Source organism: Chaetodon auriga, chromosome 7, assembly GCF_051107435.1.
Source record: "Chaetodon auriga isolate fChaAug3 chromosome 7, fChaAug3.hap1, whole genome shotgun sequence".
NCBI classification, from domain to species: domain Eukaryota; kingdom Metazoa; phylum Chordata; class Actinopteri; order Chaetodontiformes; family Chaetodontidae; genus Chaetodon; species Chaetodon auriga.
In genome coordinates, this window is record NC_135080.1 from 18,735,624 (window position 1) to 18,757,012 (window position 21,389).

The following is a 21,389-nucleotide window of genomic DNA, read 5'->3' on the forward strand; positions in this document are numbered from 1 at the left end:
TCTATTACACTCTCCCGTCTTTCATTCGTTTGATCATACCCTAATTTATTCACTTTTCTTATGCTTTGTTGTAAGCTCCTGTCCATCACTTTACTTCCCATATGTTTTTGCAGGGTCACTTGTACCTTAGTTCAATTCACTGCACTTTGAATATCTCAGTTTTCAGTCCCAGAGACCAAAATGCCTCTCGCCATCTTCAGACAGGAATGGGCCTTTTACTGGAAACGTCAAGTTAGAAATTAGTGGAGATCAAGAGGTCCCCTGAGCAGCAGGAAGTTTTTCCATTGCTGGATATTATGCTAGTCAGGGAAGCGAAAACAAGGCAACAAAACATCCTTTTAAAGTAGCACAAGACACATAATTGGATTTGAAGTGTTTTCACATTTTCGTTGGTGGATTATGAAACGAGTCAAACAATAAAACACTTGTGCAGCAGCCAGACTTTGTTTTCATGGTCGCAGAGAAAATTTAATCTAGAGTTCAGCTGTGCTGAAAGGAGAAATAAGGAGTTTTGTTTTGTGTATTTTATCATTTGTGGTTTATTTCAGGCAAACCAAGATGTCAATATGTTCTGATCCACAGGAGGGCAGTATTGTACAGTGTTTGGACATGGCCATACATGAAGAGAAAGCAGATCATGAATTCAATGTTACTGATGTCCCTCTGGTGTGACTGTATGTGGTTACATGGTTTAAAATGGCACATGAATCCCAAATGTGTTGATAGTTGTGAATGCAACTCCATTTGTTTCCGACACTGGAAAGAATGCTGCTATACAAGTCATCTTAAAAGTATTTTGCATAGCAAAATGATGAAGTTTCTCATGGCATGAATAAGATCTATAGAGTTTAGACAAATACAGGGAAAATGTGCTTTTTCTCTAATGAGTGGTAGCTCACAAGGATGGGAGTTGTCTGTTATGCACTGGTTTAAACACAATGGAGAATAATTTGCAAACACATAAATATTCATGTTTGGAAATCAAACATGTATGCACACAAACACACACACAGAATGCATTTATAGTCTGGGATCAACGCTCTCACTCTCTACTGAAATGTCAAAACAAATCATTCTGATCTATTAATATAATTAATCATGCATATTATGTAAAAACACAATGCTGTGTGCCACACTTTTCTGTTTGAGACGGAGACCTGCTGTTCTTCTTTAGCCATGCTTCACCTGTGGACTCCACTGGCCAGGTGTTGACCTGATTCATCAAACAATTTGGTGTCCATGTCTTTGTAGCAGGATTGAGTCTTACTCTCCAAATCTGGGGATTCAAACTGCCAACTTTGCTTGTCAATAAGCCTCCTCAAAACAAAAAAAAAAAAAAAAAAAAAAACGCCTTTGCTGATGGGAAATGGAATTGCCTCTTGACCTTCTAACAGCTTGCTTATCCCAGCAACAACCTCTGTCATCACCATTACACCGTGTCTATCCACTGCCCTCTGGGAGAAACACTGCTGACAATAAGATCTGCAGCTCATGATAACACTGTGAATAGCATGCTGCACACAACACAGGGTGAAAACATATCTGGCTACAATACGCATCGTATTTCCCTGTATTCTGGCAACTGTTTGAACTGTCTCAGCCCACAATGATCCAAACAATCAAGGGTGCTGGCCAGGTGCGCTGTGAGTGTACCAGGGTGTTTTTGAGACATTGCCAGGGGAAGGATACATCCACTGTTTTATCTGCTTGTGTCAGAGTGATTGATTGTTACTGGAAGTGGTCCAGCTTCACACTCAGTCAGGTTTGAACTGCAGACACACAGCAGGTAGAGCTCATGCAAACTGGGCCAGTTTGGCTATTTGTCAAGGTCTCATAAAAGCTGCTTGTGTAGGGAGAGGGATGAGGGTGAATGTCGTGTATTGTCTATGTGTGTGTCTCTGTTGTCCTGCTGCACGGTAATTTGCCCCAGCCCCTTTATTTGTGGTCAGAGCGTTGCAAGCTGTTCAACCAACTCCACTCTGCCAAAGATTGTGCCATCTACACTTAAATCATCCTGGTATGCCAATCAAAACCACATTACCATGTCCAGATATCCTGTGAAGAGCATCTTGAACCATGTTTTGATAGATTTATTGATGCTGTTTGGCACTGGTCTCCCTGTTTTTGCTGTGGCAGTTGCAGCGTTAGCACACAATGAGACACTCACTGTAGTCACATGCACATAGGCAGGCTTCCAGATTGGAATTTGGATAAAAATAAAGAATTTTGGTCAGATAACATTTAAGTGCATCCACTGATCTTTTATGACATACAAGGTTCTCGCCCGTTTTGTAAAGACTGGAAAACATTTTAAAGTATATTCACACTTTGTCTTCCCTTCTTTCCTCTCTCTTTGTCAGACCCTTCATATGATGCTGTACGGCGGACAGGATGGTCAAACAACATGCACAGTGGCAAAGGTGAGGACACAGAAATCATTAAAGGTCCTTCTGACTGGACACGATGCGTGGCTGTAAGAGACATCTAACGGACATGATTCTACATTTCACCTGATGTGGTGAATCTTATCATCTGGACCTCTGTGTAGACTGAAACACCCAGACTATTTGCAAATGCTATTTTACCTAAGTCTACATCACACGAGAGGCATTTCCAACATCCACACAGTCCAGACGTGTAGGACAGACTCTTAAAGATTACAGCCTCTGTAGTCAGAACATGAACAGACAGTCAAAAGAAGTCTGTCCCGCCACCAACTCATGCCTTATTTACTTTGGACCACCGCTGACATGCCTTCAAGTTGGGCCGCCTGGTTATCAGCAGCCACCCTACCGATGTTGTCTCTGAACCGTCTCATGTCTCTCTGTCTGTCTCTCTCTTGTCCTCCACTGATTGCCTCTCTCTCTGCAGGCTCACCGGTGGTTACTCAGAATGTAACCAAGTCCACTGAGCAGCCCAGAGCTCAGCCAGGTAACGGCTCAGCACAAAGCTAGTTTAAAGCTAATCAGTCAGCATGGGCATCAGTTGTTAAAAATGTTTTTCTCCTCTTAGTCAAGACATTGAGTATGGTTATATCAGTGAGCAAAATTAGTTTTTTGTATTTGCTTGCTATGTTCAACACAAATCAAGATGAGCAAAATTGTCACATGCATGTGAAAACAATTGTTTACAAGTGATTTACCAGCAATTAGTTAAATTATTAGTTAGACTGTTTGGAAGTCTACCAACAAGCTTTGAGTGTTAGTCGAGTTTGTAGTTTTTACTTTTTTCTTACCTCTCTGCCACACATCTATTAGCATGTGTAATTGGTTTTCCCAGTCAGCTCATTATTTAGAGGGTGCACAGAGCACAATAATCCAAACAAACTAATACTGATACCACTTACCACTTAATGTTCTCTCATTCTGTCACTGTTTTCCATATTTTACTTGCTTAACCGGAAACATGATATTATCAGCAAAGTAATAAAGAGGACATTTTAAATTATCATTAAATTACAACATCAGCTGTTGTTGAGCTACATGTTTTTATTGTCTTCAGTCTTTCATACTAATTAGCATGTGTAACGTACCATTATATCACCACACTAATCAGTATGTAGTCCAACAACGCTCTCCTTACGTCCACAGATCCTTACCAGATTCTGGGTCCCACCAGCAGTCGCCTCGCCAATCCAGGTGAGAATTTGAGCATGCTCATGTCTTTATAATGGATCTGCTGTCAATTGCCAGTTGTTGGGATTGTTTCTCAAAAATGTCCTGTTATGCAGGCCTCACTGGATGGATTATGAGTTGTCGAGCTGTGAACAGTGACTAATAAGCTCTTAGTTGGATGAGGTTGTGTATTTGATCGTTCGTGTATGTGTCCTCCATCAGGTTCAGGTCAGATTCAACTGTGGCAGTTCCTCCTGGAGCTCCTGTCCGACAGCGCCAACGCTGGCTGCATCACCTGGGAGGGCACCAACGGCGAGTTCAAGATGACGGACCCAGATGAGGTGGCGAGGCGCTGGGGCGAGCGTAAGAGCAAGCCCAACATGAACTATGACAAGCTGAGCCGCGCGCTGCGCTACTACTATGACAAAAATATTATGACCAAGGTGCATGGCAAACGCTACGCCTACAAGTTCGACTTCCACGGCATTGCTCAGGCGCTGCAGCCGCACCCCACCGAGTCCTCCATGTACAAGTACCCCTCGGACCTAGCCTATGTGCCTTCCTACCATGCCCACCAGCAGAAGGTCAACTTTGTGTCCCCACACCCGCCATCCATGCCTGTCACCTCCTCCAATTTCTTTGGACCCACGGCTCCATACTGGAGCTCGCCCACTGCAGGCATCTACCCCAACCCAAACGTTCCCCGCCACCCTAACACTCATGTGCCGTCCCACTTGGGTAGTTACTATTAGACACTCCACTCTCCACTCTGACCATCCATCACCCTCTAAAACCTTCCTTTTCCCACAATAAAGTCCACAATTGCTGACCTGCACTCCCAATGATGCCGAACCAATGAAGACTGAGTTCATTGAGGCGTTTGTCCTCTGAAGAAAATTTGTTCCTGAATGAAGGATGATAAAATTGAAGGAGATTTTTTTTTTTCTTTTTACTTGTAAGAATCTATAAACAACTGGATGCTATGGTCCAAAATGGAATACTACTTACCTTTACAAGACTAGCAACTGCTTGTTTATGTGTTTTGGACGTGCGTCTGAGTTTCCTGTGCCTTTACCTTTCCCATCATCTAGAAAGCTGCATCTACAAGTGTCCTTTCCAAAACCTTCCCAAACCAAAGGCTGAGGACAGGGAGAACAACTCAAGTCTGTCTGCCTCCTCGCCACGCTACAGTACCAGACATGGGCCTATTATTTATGGGTCTCAATCTACATCCTCCTCAGTACATTATGTACTTTATGCTTTGAAGCATCTGCCTTTTCCACTCGTCTACAGCCTTGTTGGGGTTTCTTATTCCCACCACATCTAGCCTTCTGTTTCCACTGTCTCCGTCTGCTTGTCTGTCCATCTGCACCTTTTTATGTGTGTGGAGAGTCTTCTGGAATTCGCTGGATAAGGAGGAGCTCTCAAAGAGATGGACTTTTCTCAGCACTGAATGAAATTTGGCAACTGGAATATGCCATTCACATTTTAATTTATCCTCCAAACTGGAAGGCTAGAGAAGAGTTAAATGCTGGAGAAGGAAGCGCTGTATGTTTTGCTGACCTGGGTCAACTCAGTTACTTAAAATGCTTTCTGTGTGTTGTGTGTGGAGTTCAAGATGGCTGATGCAGTTGACTTGACTGTGCTGGGGAAGCTGAGTCAACATGTAATTGAAGTAATTTGCAACAATAATTCAACCCAGGTCAGATGTTTTCAGGGGGCCACACACTAGGCTATTAAATGTTTGCCATGTTGTTGCCTTTCAGCCATGCCATTTCCAGATGTTTTGTTGCTCGACCATGTCAGTATTAATGTGAATGTCTTCTGGTTTGTGAAACGCGTAAAAAGGGATACCCTGCAGCAAAATCAAAATTTGTCAGATGTTTTCATGCTGTTGAATGAAAGAAAACATTCCTTGAATTTTAACACCTTGTTTGCTGCACCCATCTGAGTCTAAACATGAACAACAACACAAGTGGCTTTTTTTTTTTTTTTTGCAGAATAAGACTGTATATTCTTTGGATGGGTTTTTGTTTTGTTTTGTTTTTTTTTATCTAAAGTGCCTTACAGTGCCATTAATGCATCCAGTCTTACTATATGGCATAATGAGAAACCTAACCCTCACAGTGCCTTGACTGCTGTTTTATACCATGTAGTTTCTATTCATTGTAGACAAAGCAGCATTACATCTTAAAATGCATAGCATAGCAATATACATAATCAACATCACCAGAAATCTGACAATTTTTGATTTTGAAGTGCACAATAACGGCTGCCACGCTGTCTATATTTCTTTCTTTGTAGGTCAGCACAGAGAAGTGGCTTAGCAGTAAGTCAAGTTAATAGACAGTTAAGTTGCGTTTTACCAGGGCTGGATCCTAGTTTGAGAGCAGCATGTGTGTTTGATTGTTAGTTTCTCACTGATCTAAAGCCCAGCAAAATGCACATGAATCTCAAGTCAGGATTTCCTCATCATGTAACAGTATCGTGTCAAAACATATCCATCTTCAGGTGTTTAAAGCTGTTCATCGCAAAAGTATTCCTTTTGAAAATAAATTACTTGGGACTAAGTAGTTTATCAGAGAACAAAACCAATAAAGTATGACGAGATGAAACAAAGAAATCCTCAGATTCGCAAACGCTGTGCGTTTGTCAGACCTATTTTTTATTATTTTATAAGCAACAGACAACTAGGCATTAAAGCAACTTACTGTATAAATTATGCAGAGTTATTTTCATATGTGACACAGTATAAAAAGTCAAGAGAATTAATACGAGTTGACCTCGGTCAAAAATGCAAACCTTTAAAGTCCATGTCTGCTAAGTAGTTTGTTCAGCATTTTAAGCGTTTTTATATCTGTACATTTGGGCAATACATTTTAGCATTGTTGCTTTCTTTTAATTGTTATTATTTCTGAAATTTGGTTGTAACATCCTGAGTGCCTTTGAGCACACAAAGTATTTTCTTGTATTCCCAAAACCACAAATGCCTGCTTGAATCATAATCCAATAGCCAGGGACTCTTTTACTCTATATGCAACATGTGATAATGATGGATCTTTTCCATTGTGAATACCCTTTTATGTCAGACGGCCCTGGAATTGGCGGCTTTTCCTGTGCGTTAAAGGATTTCAGGTATTTTATGCAAAATAATACAACAGTATTAATATCCACAACCAGCTTCTCCTGAAAAAATATAGCTTTGAAAGAACAAATAAAAAGGGAACATGTAATTTGTAGCATAAAGAAATTATTCTAATGTACCCTTAACTTCCATGTTTCACAAGCATTATCAATGAAAAGGGATCTGTGCTACTTCGTATATGCAATGTATTTTGGATATTAAATATATATATATATGTGTATAATTTTACAATTAACCAATGTATTATTATTATTATTGTCATTCCTGCAATGTATGAAGTAATACCTTTTGAAAAAGGGATTTTGTATAGGAAAATGTGACAAAATAAATGTTTTTACCTCTCAAATCTTCCGTTGTTTGCTTTTGGCTCCACCAGAGTGTCGGGACAGATGAAAACACAGTTGCTGTAGCAGATCTGCAAAGCAGAGCTACAAAAGCAGTACAGTCTTGATAGCAGCTTGCACATTTTGCACAAAACATGTCTCAGCTGTGTCCAGCTTTGAAAATCTGTTTGCCACATTTTTGTGACTGCTCCAGACACTCATTACACAGTAATGTTTTTCATTTGTTTATTATGTATACTGCGGTGTATAGCACCTGCAGGTAGAAAACAGCTTTCTGCCCCTCCTCATTTAAGACAGCTTTGTCTGTATTTGTATCTGCATCAATACAATGCATTCAAGCAAAGCATGTGTTCTCCAAACAAAATCCTTCCTGTGTGTTTCACAGAAAAAAAAAATGGCTGATACAGTTTGTAGTTGGGCAGCTTAATCTTGATCATCATCATCATCAAGGCTTGCTATTTGATTGTCAAATAATCAAATTTATGCTCTAGCCATGACAAGGCACTGCGGCAATGTTGTCCTCTTAATGGAATGCTAAGCTGCATTTTGTCATTGCATAAACACAGACATGCTGTGTTTACACCTTTTGCAGTTGCATCAGGTTTTGAATCAGCAGAACACACAAAGGGAATTGCAGATGTAATGTCACTTCAGACCGGTGCACGACAATTTGAAAGTCTCCTCGCTGTTTGACTCTTTACGTCATTTAATTCTCTCCCTGAGCATAGCTTCAAATGATAGGTGCTGGCAATTTAACAACCGGTGTGTGTACTTGTGGTGTCTGCGTTAAATGACAGCTACAACCAAAGTATTCTGTTAATTTGCATGGACCATATAGACCGAAATATGTTCCACAGACACAGTGAACAACCATCAAGGGGCTGTTATGGGAAAGTTTTTTTTTTTTTTCATTGAAATATGCTTGTGAGGAATGTATCATCTTTATGTTGCTTAATAACTTCACAAACTTGTCAATAACACACCTAGCCCTGCTTATTATTCTGCCACTTGCTGAGTCAACATCCCTGGGTGCAGACACATGCGTAAGCATATGCAGTTCATTAGAGAGACTGTCGTGGCAGGTCCGCCTTAACAAAACCTGTTGAAACTTCATGCTAGCAGACAGTATGTGCTGTTATTTCTCCAAATGGAGAGTTCTGGTTTCATGTTCAGAACCTGCAGGCAAAATAAAGGGCAGTAAGCAACAGCTCTTATCTTCCAAACACTTCCACTCTGCTGTGTTTGGATTCCTGTTTGCTGTCACAACTTCACTTTGTTTACAGATGAAAAGCCGTGATACGGGTTGGCACCTGTCATTACGTTGCTTTGACCTTTTTGATCACAGCCCTTATGTGACGTTCCAGTTCAGTTAGAAAAAGAATAAGATGGTGACACAGACATTTTTTGAATGCAAAAATAGCCTTTATTTAAGTGTATTTTTCCCCTGAGATCAAATACAAAAAAGACTTAACAAACAGGATTGATTTTCATACTGTCGTCAGTGCAGTATGCAGCCATGTATTAAGTGTTTCCTGAGAGCTTTGTTCTCTCACAATGTCTCCACTCAAGAAGAAAACCACAACTATATAGCGCACTGTTTGAAAAGAGTGGCCCCTGAGTCTCACCTTCGCTAGTATTTCAGTGCCTGAATAGCAGGCTCTGATGGTTCAGTTCCAAGTGTTTCTTTGTGTACAGCAGCCTACAATAGAATGAATTATTGAACAACCAGTTTATCTTTTTCTCACCCATGACAATAGCATGCCCCCCCTAACACTGGTCCTCCAAGTAATTACAAGACACACAATATAAATACATTTGCTTTTTTTTCTCCCTCTCTGTACATGGTAAACCCAATGTGCAAGGCATAAGGTAAATTACAACCACTCATTTTTGTGAGTGTGAGAGCTTATTTGTATATATGACATATGAGCAATTGGGACATTTTTTCTGTTCTTGAACTGTCACCATCATGAATGACCTGGCCTTTTGAAAACAGGTTTTTGGTCAGCAGACAGTGACAGGTGTGGTTTTACATACAAATGGGTCACAGGAAGCGTCCTGACCTACAGACAGCTTTCTTATCTGAGTTCAATGCAATAGAATACAAATTCGCAGGTTTTCTTTATTTCATCTTTAAATGCTACTCAGTGTGCTGCTTAACACCACGTACCTCCAACACCTCTTTCTTCATTTGAGAAGTTCATCAATGAGAGGTACAAGCCTCTACCAGTCTCAGTTTCTAAAGTTCATGGCAATCCACCCATCCTCTCACATCTTGGTGACATTTGGGGGATCATTGATATCAATAACCTCAAAGCCCTGGTTGTCATGTCCATCTCTAGAGTGGTGATGATGACCCTTGAGGTTATGGAAACAGTATGCACAGTGTGCAGTGGCCACTGGCACCACCTTGGAGAAGTTGGAGAAATCTACTCTGTACTTGCCCTCCTTGCTTCTGGAAATGATGGGCAAGAAATTGTAGCCCCACATGACCTCCTGGGGAATAAAGGAGGTCCGGACTTGGCAGGTAGAGCTAGTGGACTCTGCGGTGCCATCTAGGAAGACGACCAGCTCAAACTCTTGTTTGTGGAGTGTGTCCACTGCCATCTCAAAGAAGGGGCTGCTCTTGTCGATGATGTGGTAGAGCGTGAGAGGACATACAAAGAAGAGGTTGTCCTTGCCAGCATCCACCATGAAGTCAATGTTCACTTGGTCCATGATGATTGTCTCCCCATCTGGTGTATTTGTTGTCCTCAACAGCTTGCCATAGATCTGGCTTCCAATCATCAGGGTCTTGCGCAGGTTGGCCACTCTAATTGACAAGCAAAGAGAACCATTTTTGGGACTGATGACAGCCATATCACTAAATGTGATGGTCTTAGCCCTCTTTTTGGGTAAAGAGATTTTGGATAAGATGACTCCACACATGAAGCAGTTGATAATGGCTCCAAGGAGGGACTGGATGATGACAAGGGCCACAGCACCTGGGCAGAGAGGGGTAAGCGCTCGGCCACCATACCCAATAGTTGTCTGGGTTTCAAGGGAATACAAAAATGCTGTGGTGAGTCCAACAACATTATCAACACATGGAGTGTGGCCTGATTCGGGGTTTTGCCATGTTAGGTCTCCATTACTGCGGGCAATCCAGTACCAAAGCAGGCCAAAAATGAACCAGCTGAGGGTGAAAGAGGCGATGAAGAGGAAAATTACAAAACGCCATCGGATCTCCACAAAGGTGGTCCAGAAGTCAGCCAGGAAGGCAAAGTGCTTGCTGTACTTGATGTTTCCAAATTCAATGTTGCAGCGACCATCTTTTGTCACTAGTCTGGTCCTGCGGCATTTCCGTGCCACCAGACAGTCCTGAATACGTTTGTTCACAAATCCAAACATTTTCTACAAGCCCGCAACCTGTAAGACAATAAAACAGCATTTCAGTAGACAGTACAAAACCAGTCATCAAACAGTTGTGTGTGTCGACAGATACCTATGAATTCTTCAAGTAAATTCATTATCATAAACAACAAAATGAATGCAAACTTTACTAACTAGCTAACTTGTCCTACCAGATGAGGCACCAGGGACCCGACAAAGCTTTTAGATTCTCAATCATGGCAGATATTGTCTTGATGTAAATGTGCAATAAAGTTCAGTTCATAAAAACTACACTTGAGAGGGCTTTTTATCACAGCTCCGTCATTTAACTAGTCAGCCAGCCACAGGCCCTCTCAAACTGTCATTCATACTCACATATTGTAATTCACTACAATCAAACAGCAAAATGTCAAGACGACACTGTCTGTCAGGTGCTGTGAGGGGGATGTAGAAAGGAGGATATGCAAGCACACATTGTGTCAAAGACGAATAATGTATGCAGTAAATGCTTTACTTGTCGTCCCACATAGCTGCTTCTCACAGTGGACTGCTTATGTTCAGTCTCACATGTTCCAAGCTGCTTGGCTCCACTGCAGTTTTAATCCTCACTGAACAGCTATAATCATAGGTGGATGCAGCACTGCAGTAAAGACCTGAAGTTAATGAGAAACAAAAGTTTCCACTGAAGTGTAACACATAAGTGCTCCAAATAAACCAAATAATTTGGGATCTTTGGTCCCGTGCAAGTGTCTCAACACAAGGATCAGCTTTGTTTGCTCGGTTTCAATGCTACAAAAATAAACGTGGCATTAAAATAATGTGTGCAAACCTGGCCAGAAGGCCAGCTGCTCACAGACATAACAATCTTTGACTTTATGCAAGCAAGTTCTCATAAGTCTGGGGCTTGATGGATGGTAACTGGCAGCACTGGCTATGCAGAGGTTTCCAAATAAGTATGGCCTCTGTTCCTGCCAAGTCATGCAAACTACCCATTTGGATCATGGAGTGCTTGTTAGGCAGTGTGAAGTAGTACAAAAAGATCAGTGCAATGAGTTTATGTTTCTGTTTTCAACCCTCAAAGCTTACATCCAGTCATGTTGCCAACAGAAATCTGATAATCACACTGCGTAGCTTGTTTGTAGGCTTTCATCCTTTTCGAAATAAAGCTGCTCTTTCCACACGTCATCATTAGGTCAGCATGTTTTCATACTCTAACAAGATATTGGCTGTAATAATTTCAGGTATTTATTATTTTAATTGTATGTATGACAAGTTTCTCTAAATTACTGTTTTGCATTAGAAAATAACTACCTTTATGAATGGAAATGGTCATGTGAGATGTGACTGCCTATATTGAGCCATTTTTGCTGTGATAAAGATGTTACAGACAAAACGCATTGGCCCTCACTAATTACAATAAATGTCCTTCAGGTTTAAAGGTTTGGGACTCTTCTGTCATTACTAGATTCAGGCTCACCTTGAGCACTTGCGAGTTCACTGTCTTCTTACTGCAGAATGATTTAGAAAATTAAAAAATCTATAACTCATTTACACTGACACATTCTAATACAAGCAATTCATTACAGTAGAACAACTAAAGATTTGGCCAGTATGTAGTATAGTTCTGCTCCTGTTGCACTAATTGCCATTATGATGAACTGCTTTTTTAGACTACCTACTTCTTTCTATTTAAATGTCTAATTTATTGAAATGCTGCAAACTATTTTAGGCTCATTTTAATATCAGTTAATGAAAATCTACCTTCAGTATTTGCACCATCAAGTGGCTTGTGACTGTTATGTCCTTTCAGCTAGAGCTGGGATTTAGCATTAGTGGAATCAGTGGAATAAGTCTTAATGCCTAATGTGTAGTAAATGCTTTCTTTTGTCAGTAAAGTACAAACCAGCTTTATGAGCAACTACATAAAGTAAACTGAAATTTGAACCGATAACTATATTGGCAGGACTTTATTTATTCATTTTTCAAACAGTCACAGTGACAGTTCCTGACACTTAGACACCAGGCTCACCGTTTTCTTGCAGTAATGTGGTCCAGCTGAAAATGCAACATGTTAACATGAACGTGAACTTTCTTCAGCTCAAACTCACCTCTATCAGTTGAAATGAAAGTAGTTTGATGCACATCCAGAAGTTAATGAATGACAAACTCCAGCTCAATTGTCTCCTCTCTGTCTGTGTCTTTCTTCTCCACAACGAGACAGTTTAGGTGTGTCCTCCTCTTATGCCTGTTCACCAACACCTGTGTGCATTTATACCGCCCTGTCTCGGTGTGCTGGAATCAGCCAGGTGATGTTTACGCCCACAGAGACATCAAGCACCCCTCCGCCCACAAACTTTCACACACGCACACACACGCATACCCTTTCCCCAGCTCTAATAAGTTGTTTACCCCACAGACGCCTGGCACCAAGTGCCAATCTGACCTCTATTCGCCACACTCCCAATGCACTGCCATCCAAAAGTTGCTTTGGATTTATCACTGGTTGTTTGGTCATATTTGAATGTAAACTTTTCCACAGTTGCACTCACTTTGGAAAAAAAAAGAAAGAACGTTTACAATGTAAAAGCAAAGCCTGCATGTGGTTCCGGTTGTCTGCGTCTCAATGACGAACAGACTGTGTGGTATTATTTACTGTAGACACACAGACACACTTTTATTGGCATGTTGTGGGGAATCTTTTTTTTTTTTTTCAGACTTGCCAGTCTTTGGTAAGTACAGCAGTAAATGTCTGAAGATATGAGCTGCAAGGATGATTATAATCAAGTGGGAGGAAGGTACAGCAGTTTCACAGCTTTTCATCACTTTCTATTTGCATGTTATGATAATCATGTCCTTGGATTACTGTGTGGTCATGAGAAAAGAGCACATTACTCATATTTATTTATGCATATATTCCAGTGTTGCGCAGCTCGACGCAGCACAGTCGTCTTCCTCCGAGCAACAGTTTTCCCCTCTCCGACACAACTACAGAGCTGCATTGTGGTGAAATATGGGCACCATAGAACATAAACAGGGGATGGAGTGAGACAACAGAAGCTGCAGACATGAAAAGGATGATGCTCAAGATCAAAACAGATAGCTCTCTCCTGGGTCAGCCAGGAATCAAATCAGTTCATGAGCCGAAGATGATCTGAATGCTGAGGGGAGCGAAGTCGTGAATTGTGATGGGAGTCGTTTTTCAGCTCCATTGTTCTGAGGAAAAGTGACGGAAAAGGCCGCAGTATTACCTTTCATGCTGCAGATACGTGTATCCCATTGACAGCCACAATACATCACTGTTGACGCACAACAAGATTAGGCCTGTCTGTTTTCTTCTAAATTCATGCTATTGTAAAAGAATGACAAGGTTTTTGCATGTAATCTTTTTTTATTCAAAAGGTGATTTTCTTGTTTGTTTAATCAACTCCCTTCTTTTTTATAAATCTCTTTCATATCTGACAAAAGGCTGGCGAATAGCCACCAGACCACATAGCTGTGCTGATTGTTGGGCTGGTTTAGCAACTTAAGAGCCGTGGAGTCTACATTTGAATGATAGCAATGCAATCTGAGACAATTACTGCCACTGAATAATAATGACACAACAACGGCAGATGAGTCCTTCCAGATAGGAAGATGCTGGTTTCATACTGGGAAAAAAAAATATCAACAGACCATAAACGTGCTCTTTTCATCAAATTACAGACATTGAAATTTAGTGCCCATTTTGACGAATGTGCAATTCATACAGAAAGTTTAAAACTAATACTGAAAAAGTTCTAAAACAACGTAATAAACATGTTAATAATTTGACATGGCAAGTATTTTCAAGACACTTTCAGATTTTTCTCTGTATGACAAAACAAGAAAATCACAATGATTTTAATTGCCAATCAAAATCTATTAAGTGACATTTCAAAAATCTAATAAGCCAAACTCTAAATTTAACAAACAGATAATGGCATTATTGTGGAGATTGTATACTGCATTAGTGTAGAACTACACAACATAATATTTCCAGAAAGATTTTAAGGGCCATACTGTTCATTGGTGAGAGACTCACAGCTGCAGCCTCTGGTGACGGGCTGACTGATAAGAAATACATGTCTGAAGGATCAACCCTTAAGTGCCCTTGATGATTAGATGTCTCACAGTGACAGTAAACAATTGCAGTTTCTGTCCACATCAATTGGAGTACCCAACTGAGTAATGCTGGTTTCTATATCAGTTTCTGTCAATCAGCTTTAGGACCAAGAGGTTGCCAACTGTTAGTCAGTAATACCTGGTGACCTTCACTACCTATGAAGTGATAAGTACAGCAACAAAAAGATAGAACAGATCAAATGGAGACATGTCACTACATTCTGTTGCTCATGCTGTGCAAGATTAGATACTGTGTTTGCACGTCTTCATCTGCAGAGGACCCTGAAACTGTGATCCCCTTTTACTGTTCAACAAATGAGGTAACAAACGTGACCAGTGGTAATCACAATCACCACCTCAGAATGGACGTTTTTTTATTTATCTCTATTTTATATATATAGATGGATGTAGTGTATCACAAACTTTATTTTATTTCTGTATTAAACATGGTTTTTCTTACCTTTTTGGCCACTTGGGGGCAGCAGAAACAACCTGCAAATGACACTGGCATATTATCACCTTTCAATTAACAAACTTGTTAGGCAGCAGTTGGTCATTTACACCTCCAGCTGATAACAGACCAGCATTGTCATTCATTTGGAGTCGAGTTTCTGGTCATCTGGCAAATGTAAGCCCACTTCTCTCTTTTAGCTCTGTTTTGGGTCTCTACCAACCCCTGAGGGAAATATCTGCCTGTTTAGCTGTTAAATGCTCCACTGTGCTCACCAGCTAGTTGCTAATTTTGTCTGTTATTTGTGACAAAATACACCAGAGCTCATTCACTGAAAACAGCTGCCTGCTGCTGCTCATGAGGGCTGATGAGAGCAGCGAGAGTGAACCAGAACACTGAAGTTGAAGATCGGAGAACCAAAACAATGAAACACAAGTCTGAAGATTATTCTCTGTGGGTTTATCACTCAGAGCAAACCCTTTTACATACACAAGTAGTCACGTCTGCTATTGTTGATAATGGAATATTGATCCTGCATTTTAAGTTAGCTGGAGCTCAGACACTTATTGTGCTGTAGGTTCCAGTCCCCTTAATCAGCAGTAACAGAAGTCAACAACAGAAGCCACTTTCACGTTTGTTTTCATTCGTTGTCAGTGGATGATTTGAATTGACAACACTTCTTAGGCAGTGAAATCAAGACCAGATATCTCTTTTTAAGGCCATTAACACCTTCCTGAGGTCTCCCTTTGAAGCTGTTAAACAGTCAACATGTTGTCATGACCCTTTAAGCCCCCCCCCAGCACACACACACACACACACACACACACACACACACACACCGACTTCAACACTTGCACACTACTCATTCTGTGACTACTTGATGAGGAGAGGTGTCACTTTTAAGGATTTGATTAGTTATTTCTTTTTCGAGTTTCAAATAAGCCACTGCACTCGCTGCTCCTTTCATTTACTTTTACTACATTTTCCAACAAGACCGTTCAGTGGCAAACCATATCTGGCTGTTTCACAACAGAAAAAAAAAATCTATTGCAGTCAGAATTAACAATGAAATGTAGCCTTGAGCACTGGGCTGAAAACTTTTAATTAATTCTGGTGTGAATAGAAATGATTTGTGATTCAGGCGTGCTTCACACCACATAGTTTTAACATTCACCACATGGCTCCTTATTCTATGATCTGCTTGGGTTGAACTGACTAGGTCTTTACTTTGGGGATAATGCTTGCATGTGTGGATGTGTGTGTGTGTGAGAGAGAGAGAGAGAGAGAGAGCAGAAAGGCGGGTGAGGGGGCCTTACACTGATATCAGCCATTTTGCTGGGTCATCATGTCACTGAGCATTCATATTCCATATCCATCATTCTGAGAGTAAAAATGGCAAAGTGCTAAATGCCAAACATTGCAATCCCAAGCTGTGCAATGTGCTTGCAAAGCATTTGCCTCTTGTGATAATACAAACATAAGCTGTGAAGCATTTCTCAGAAGATGTCTCTGCACTTTGCTGCCTCATTGTCAGCATTCATTTGTGCAAGATTATCTTTTCTGTAAATTTCAAAGATGTAGACATGCAGAAAAAAGCAAGCTGTTGTGATTATAATGATATTAGGATCTGTGCATCCAGTGTTGGTGCCTTTGGGTGCAATGTGCATATCAATAGAGACCCACAGACGAGGACCTTGGCTGTCAGGCGTGAATGAGGACAAAGATGAAAAACCTGGCCAACAGGGTTTGTGGGGATTTTCCACTACAGGACTTTGCTTGTTCACTAACTATTGGGCTTCATCAAAATTAACAGGATCATCTCTGTTCTTACTGCGCCATGCTTCATCCCTTCACAGTTGTTCTTTAAGACGCGGAAAACCTATTTCAGCTTTGTCAGCAGATGGTTGGGATGTGAGTGCAGTATGTACAATAAAGTAAGCACTGAAGTGTAAGATGTAAAGCATGCCATAAACATTTAAAGTACAGCTCAGTTAAATGTGGTATGCAGGGCTTCAGGGCTATGCATCTGAGTTATTTGTATCTTTTGTTGCTTTGAGGCTGGGTGTAATTCTATTTGCCCTGCAGGCATGTGTGGAGATAACGTGTGAGTGGAAAGTTTGCAATTCAACATAAGATAACCTTATTTCTATCTTTGAACAAATAAACAAATAACACACCTTTTTAGGTACATCTTGTCAGTTTGATTTCATTTTAATGTATGGCATTTGGAAGTTCTCAAGGTCGCAGAGGGAACACAAATGTATTTTGCCTTTTACTCAATATTCACTGGTCGCTTTATGATCTTCCTGTCTTACGCTCTCCACTCAAAGGATTTCAGCCTGATTAAGCAGCCACATAGCTTGAACGAGTAGCTCAATGAAAAGGAAAGGAAATACGACACCCTTCTTAAAAGCTTCAAATCACTTCTCCTACTCTCACCCAGCCACTGTGCTGCAACAAGGTCAACAGCATGTGTGGAATGAGAGCAAATTCAATTTTGAACAATGTGAAGTGACACCTAGTGACAAAATCCACAGTGACCCATTGTTCCACTTGAGGGATTATATCTTTTCTCAGTTGTGGATATCTACAGCCTTGATATCACCTCTCATGTTTCTTTTTTTACAGTTCTTCATTATTATTTATATATTTGTGTATTTGTATCACAAAGATCATCCAAATGAAAAAAAAAGGGATCCTTTTGTTACAAATCTCTGCTTTGTAGTGGCTTTAATGACGGCTCGACAGAGCTTCTCTGCGTACTGAAACAGAGCACTGAGTGTCTCTAAGCTTGCATATTAAACCCTTCACATGAATGTCTTTGAGCTGGAAGGTACCAGAGATCTCAAAAATCTTTCCGCCTGCAGGGATGCTCAGAATGCACAGGGCTTTGTCTCAGTAAGATGTCGGCCTGAGAGCAGTTCCCTGCAGACTATATTTTTAACACATAGTCATTAGAGGAGGAGGTTGCTGTAAAGCATGGATGCCAAAGCTTTTTGACATTGATGGTATTGGACTGAATCATTGCATAGACAAAAGGGAAGAATGGGCCAGTCGGCAACGGACTGAAAAAGTCAAGTAGACTATTTCATTTCATAAATGTGCATTCAAGGCTTTATATCATCATGGAATGTTTCCCCCAAATTATTTCTCAAGAATATCTGAATTAGATCAAATATTTATGTCTCCTTGAAGCTATTTAAAGAGTCACACATGCATTTTCTTCTCCTGCTTTGTACTCAAATATTATCCCACCATAAACATTCCGTAATGAAATAAACATTAATTTTATTCTTGTCACAGCAAACAAAGTGCGATTTATCAAGGTAGTATGGCTGATGTCAGTTTGCTCTTCACTGAGCAGGGCCCATCAACCCACCACGATGCACAAGATTTCCCACAAGACTTGGAATAAGCTGCACATTTAGCAAGTGACGACTAAGATAAACATTAAAGCAGAAGAAATTCAGTTTTGAGTTGTAAAGTATGAGCTCTTGATTTCAGGTAGTAGGAGCTCTTACAGGAGCAGACCAACAGAGAGAGATGCTGCTTCAGACTGTCAGTCACTGATGGATGGATAAAAAAACAGGAATCTGCTGTTTCATTGTTTTCCAAAATGTCTCACATCTGGAATATGTCACTGAACAAAGAGCAAATATTTAAGGATGGTCCCCAAGATGGTAAATTTCATCCATGCACAGAGCACTGGTTAGTGATTATGTTTAATCACTGACTGCTGTACCTCTTTCCTCCACATAGTGTCACTGTGTCGGAGCCCCTGCAGTGGTGTCCATAGGAGGATCAGTCACATTCATCCAGTCCAAAATCTGAACTAAAAATAGAGCATTTATGGCTGATGTGTAGCTTTTAGCATGAAATGACACAACTACATGTCAAAATATTCAGTTTTATAATATTTGATGAAATACTCCCATACTTCCACCTACAGTGCTGTCAAATATAACAATGTCTGTATCTCTGCAGAATCTCTCATGTATTGAGAAATTATTTACAATAATTAGGCCATAAATGAAAAAATCTTTTCTCATGAGCCAATGAGAAAAAGCCCAGGCTTTGTAGTTGATTTGTGTCCGTACATAACAATAATCACAATAAAACAAACAATCTGAATGTTATTTTTGAGAAAGTGTTTATCATTAGATACAATCTCATACAATGTCATTGCTTTAGGTGAAACAACAATCTCTGAGCTAGCAACCTACACACTGAAAATGGCAAGTTACCCAAATCCTAACCTGGTCACTAACGAACGTACGAACACAGTCAAGCTAGCAAGTGTTACCTTTTCTTTTGCAGGGCTTTAGCCCTTTTAATACCAGGGCTGGCCTCCTCACGTGCAGATGTTCTACCAGACAAGTTCCTCCTGACACTCTTTTGCAAGGGCACATGTGTTGCATCCTGGGTAGCATCAGAGCATTTTTCCTCCTATTGCAGAATGATAATGGATTCAGCCAAACCTGAAAACAAAGTGTGGAGATAGGTCTGGCTATGCGCGGCTACTTTCACTGAATATGCTTCAATGTTCTTTGGACAAGATAAAAACATGCTACAGTATTTCTAAATAATGTATTCACATATAACAAGCACAGTACTGAGCTGAAGATCTTCACACTCACATAATTCATAATTTAAATGTTAATAGATGCACTCATTTCCTAAAGTGAAGCTTCTCTTTAAATGATACTGAATGGATACAAAAAATAAGGAGAACATAATGGTTGCTGCTACGCTCCTAAATCCTCATTTTGTTCTCTGGATAATGATGTGTTGAAGCCATAGTTTGGCACTGTTGAATTTGTTTAAGATGAAGCTGTACCAGCTCGCTCAGATAGATTGTTTAATAATTTACACGTTTTCCATTGCAAACATACCTTGCCTCTTCATGCATTCACCAGTTGTCCATGCTATTAAATGCTGGCCTCCAGTTCTGCACTCTATGTAACACTAAACATTAACAGGCACTTGGTTGAGCAGTTAAATATTTCAGATATTGCCATACAGCAGTGCACCATATAGCATTTCTGCTAAACCATGAAGTACTGAGGATAACAGTGTGACACATTTATTTGGTTTTGTAAGGAATGCATGCATTTGAACACATACTCAGACACCCAACTTTCGCCATCATGCCCTTGTAGTGATATGTTTACTGTGGTTGTCCTCTGAATTCTGTTCCTGCTCCTTCATGTTCCAAGCTGCTAATAACAATGCAGTTCATCGCTGTGCCATAAGCTCTGACAAGAGGATCAATCAGAGCTAATGAAGCCTGGGAGGAGGTGAGAGAAAGCGAAGAGCGATGGGGCCAAAGGGGGAGTGCATGGGAGAGTATGGATGGGGGTGGGTGGGTGGTGGGGGAGTTTAGGGTTTCTGGAGGAAAAAGAATAGGAGAGTCAAGGGAGCTGAGAGGATTAAGAAAAATGACACTTCATCCACACCACCTCTCTCCATGCAAGGAAGAATTAATTCCTCTTCCTCAGCTCTGAAACGGTCATTTCTTCACCTGATGGCCCGACACACACTGTGGCCTGTGAGGGGTGATGCTGATTTGCATGAGAGTCTACACTGACCCACTGATACTGTTATCCCATCTGAACTGTTAAATAACTGCAAATCAGTATAGATGTCATGTTTTTCCCATTCACAATCTGCTGTTTACATGCCACAGGAAGAATACCAAGAATAGCACATATACCCACATTGAACATGGGAGACAGAGCTCTGTTTATTTCATATGGAAACCTCTGCATTGATGAATATTAAATCAGACTCAGAACATACATAACACTTCACTGTTTGTATAGGGTATCTTCATCCTGCAGGATAATCCACAGTTCCATAATTTCTTATGGATCATCTATTCAAGGACCAATGAAGAGCCAATTACGTTGTGTCACCCACACCCGTTAACATTATGCAAATGGATCCACGCGATACAAAAGTTTCCTCCGAGCACTTGTAATAATGAATGTGCCAAGAAGCTTTATTAATGTGTGATGTGTGATTAATGGGAGGTGGTACAGTCAACTGAATGGATTTCCCCACAGGATGAACAGGAGAGGCAATAAGGTGGAAGGGGCTTGCCTTTGATCAATAACAGTGTAACCTCAGGAGGGGAAATAATTACACATGCCCTGGATCTGAACAACTAGGGGCTGATCCACATCCAGGACCCATGTGGCGCTGCCGCGGTAGGATCTGAATTTTTACAATAAAGAGCACCAACACTTCATGATGACTGCCAAGACTAGCACCGCTACCTTGGGAGCGGGTGTGAGTGTGGCCTAGAACTCGCATCCCTGAGC

The 21,389-nt window shown here is 40.7% G+C and overlaps 2 protein-coding genes across 7 annotated transcripts in view; one reads left to right on the plus strand and one right to left on the minus strand.

Annotated features, from left to right (window-relative positions):
• The window catches only part of fli1 (Fli-1 proto-oncogene, ETS transcription factor), a 32,144-nt gene extending 25,042 nt beyond the window's left edge, over window positions 1-7,102 (plus strand). For all 6 annotated transcript variants that reach the window (XM_076735636.1, XM_076735637.1, XM_076735638.1 and 3 more), the window contains 4 exons: window positions 2,361-2,420; window positions 2,872-2,931; window positions 3,591-3,638; window positions 3,837-7,102. In XM_076735636.1, the coding sequence (XP_076591751.1) occupies window positions 2,361-2,420; window positions 2,872-2,931; window positions 3,591-3,638; window positions 3,837-4,366 (698 nt within the window). In that variant the 3' untranslated portion in view covers window positions 4,367-7,102. The remainder of the gene's footprint in view (window positions 1-2,360; window positions 2,421-2,871; window positions 2,932-3,590; window positions 3,639-3,836) is intronic.
• Window positions 7,103-8,553: 1,451 nt separating this feature from the next.
• On the minus strand, window positions 8,554-12,713 carry LOC143323562 (ATP-sensitive inward rectifier potassium channel 1-like). The gene is made up of 2 exons (XM_076735464.1): window positions 12,584-12,713; window positions 8,554-10,511 (listed from the first exon to the last, which is right to left on the minus strand). Exon 2 carries the CDS (start codon window positions 10,491-10,493, stop codon window positions 9,372-9,374), a length of 1,122 nt encoding a protein of 373 aa, XP_076591579.1. The 5' UTR covers window positions 10,494-10,511; window positions 12,584-12,713; the 3' UTR covers window positions 8,554-9,371.
• Between the last annotated feature and the right edge of the window lie 8,676 nt (window positions 12,714-21,389).